General features: G+C 36.2%; 1 protein-coding gene across 1 annotated transcript; it reads right to left on the bottom strand.

Annotated features, from left to right (window-relative positions):
* Positions 1–480: 480 nt before the first annotated feature.
* LOC107829753 (uncharacterized) lies at positions 481–1916 on the bottom strand. The gene has a single exon (XM_016657222.2). The coding sequence runs from the start codon at positions 1567–1569 to the stop codon at positions 829–831; it is 741 nt and encodes a 246-aa protein (XP_016512708.1). The 5' UTR covers positions 1570–1916; the 3' UTR covers positions 481–828.
* Between the last annotated feature and the right edge of the window lie 450 nt (positions 1917–2366).

Genomic DNA, 2366 nt, shown 5'->3' with positions numbered 1-2366 from the left:
TGTCATGAGTATTCTTTCGTTATTAGATTTATGATGAGTATTGCACTTTCTTATCGAATTTGGAGATAAATTAGTATTTCTGGTTGTTAGTGAGTTGATTAGTAATGGTGGAGACTTATTTGGGTTAATTGATAAGTTGTTGTTGTTTGGTTTGATATTAGGATGGTTGGTTGTTGATTTTTAGCTAGGAAATATTTTTGGGATAGTCCAAAAACAAGGGAAATTCTGTCTGTTTTTCTGTAAAACACCAATAAGGCTTTCTTGAGAGCACTTGCTCCAAAGCGACGGTCACGATCCTAAATTGGATTGTGACAATATTTGACAAATAGTAACACGTTTGCATAAACTAGAATGGAGTGAGTAATAAAATAGCAGTACTATGTAATTATTAATTTAAAATTTAGATCTCTTTTGCTAAAAATCCAAGCTATTAATATAGAAGAAAATAATAAATCCAAATCAAATAAGGCTGGAAAAAGAGCAAAGAAATGTTACCGCTGAATAAAACTTTTCTTCCCAAATCGAGAAGAAGAAGAAAGAAGAAGAAAGAAGAAGAAGAAGAAGAAGAAGAAAGCAGGGAATAGGCAGAACCGCAGAAATAATCCTTGTACAGTCACATGCTATCTATAATTAAACTGATTATCTTTGCTTTCTAGTATTAGTAATTACTGCTCCTTCAACTGCAATTTCTTGTAATTTTTCAAACATAATTAACATGTGGAAAACTCAATTTATCAATATGTTTTAAAAATCGAACTCGTAATACTACGGATTTGAATTGAATGAGTATCTTACAATCGCCCAAAATGTAAATCCTTGTCCACAAACTTATGTGATCAATTTTTCCTGCTCTGTTTCAGCTAGTCTCTGTTTCTCAAAAAAGATTTGATTCTTCTTTATGAACGCTTCAATAGTAAGCTTAAATTCTTCGCTGCTAAGTGTGTCTACCGCCGACATGTCTGTCTGGGAACGCCGGAGCTTTTTTGAAGGATTCACTGGAATCTCTTGCTTCAAATTCTCCGATTTAGTCCTTTGAAGTATCTGTATATTCTTCGTTGTTACATCTATTGTCGTCTCTGCGGCGTCGCTTTGCACCTTATTCGGCACCTTGCTTTCTGAGCAAACAATCTGCTTACTTTCATCTCCGGCGAAATTAGGCACCGCAATGCCCGGCGACGAAGAAGGTGATGAAGTTACCACATAGCCGTCACAGGTAGTGACAATCGGTAGTTGAACTTCACAGGAGCGGACATCGTCGCGGTGGATACCGCCAGTGACGGAGTGGTTCTCGGCTTCTGTTTGACGGCAGAGCAATAAGACAGAGACAATAATTGCGTTGCCAATGAGAAAAATGACATGAGGATTGAATATATAAACTGAGAGTTCGACCAATAAGTCGCCGGAGAATTTAACGGCGGCCGGGAGATATGTCCAGGACCAGGAAATAAACATGAAGGCCAAGAGCACTTCAACAAATTGCAACAACTTCATCATTTTCCGAAACCGATTGAACCGTACCATTGCTCTGGCTTTCTCATATTTCACGTTTTCAAACACTTCATGATCCATTATTTTTCACTTTCTAACACCCGATCGGTTGGGTTCACGAGAAAATGGATTGTTAGAAATTATTTGAATCAATGAGAACTGAGACAGAAACAAGAGGCATGCAAAAGACTGATATTCAAGCAGCTAGAGACTAGTGTTCTCGTACTGTTTCGAAGGTATATGTATAAGGAGGAAGGTTAAGAAATTCCTGTATGTAGAAATATACAATGAGAGAGAAGTGAGGCACGAATTCTTACAATCAAGGTTTGAGGTTTAAATTGAATAGATGAGATGATGGAGGCTTCTGAAGTACATAAATGAATGAGGAGGTAGAATTAATGTATGTAAAGAGGGAGGGAATACTCCTTATATAGGCGATAACTTCATTTCTCTTTGCTAAAAAGAATTCTGTGGGAATGATTTAAGGGTTTTGAATAATGGAAATTATGAGTAACTTATTTAATTATTATGAACAGTGTGAAAAGAGTAGGAATTGGTCCCCTCATGGGATAGCATAAGTAGAGTCACAAATCTGAATTTCAGTGGTTTCTAAACTGGAGCACACCTACACCCCTGCGCACCCTTACTTTGAACTCTCTCCCAATATATAACATAATTGATCTATGTACAAGTTATATTGAAATTATAATGTGAGTTGTTAATTTGGTATAAGAATAGCACAAGCAGGGACGGAGCTAGAATGGCTGAAGCCAGATCTTTTTTAAAGAGTTAATAATATAAATGGTATTACTTTTGCTTTATTTCAAAAACAGCAAATTGATTTACAATTATGGCATGTTTTAAAAAACTCATACGTT

This window comes from Nicotiana tabacum, chromosome 9 (genome assembly GCF_000715075.1).
Source record: "Nicotiana tabacum cultivar K326 chromosome 9, ASM71507v2, whole genome shotgun sequence".
Taxonomy (NCBI): domain Eukaryota; kingdom Viridiplantae; phylum Streptophyta; class Magnoliopsida; order Solanales; family Solanaceae; genus Nicotiana; species Nicotiana tabacum.
The sequence above is the reverse complement of the archived record's forward strand: the minus strand, read 5'-3'. Positions and strand labels throughout refer to the sequence as shown.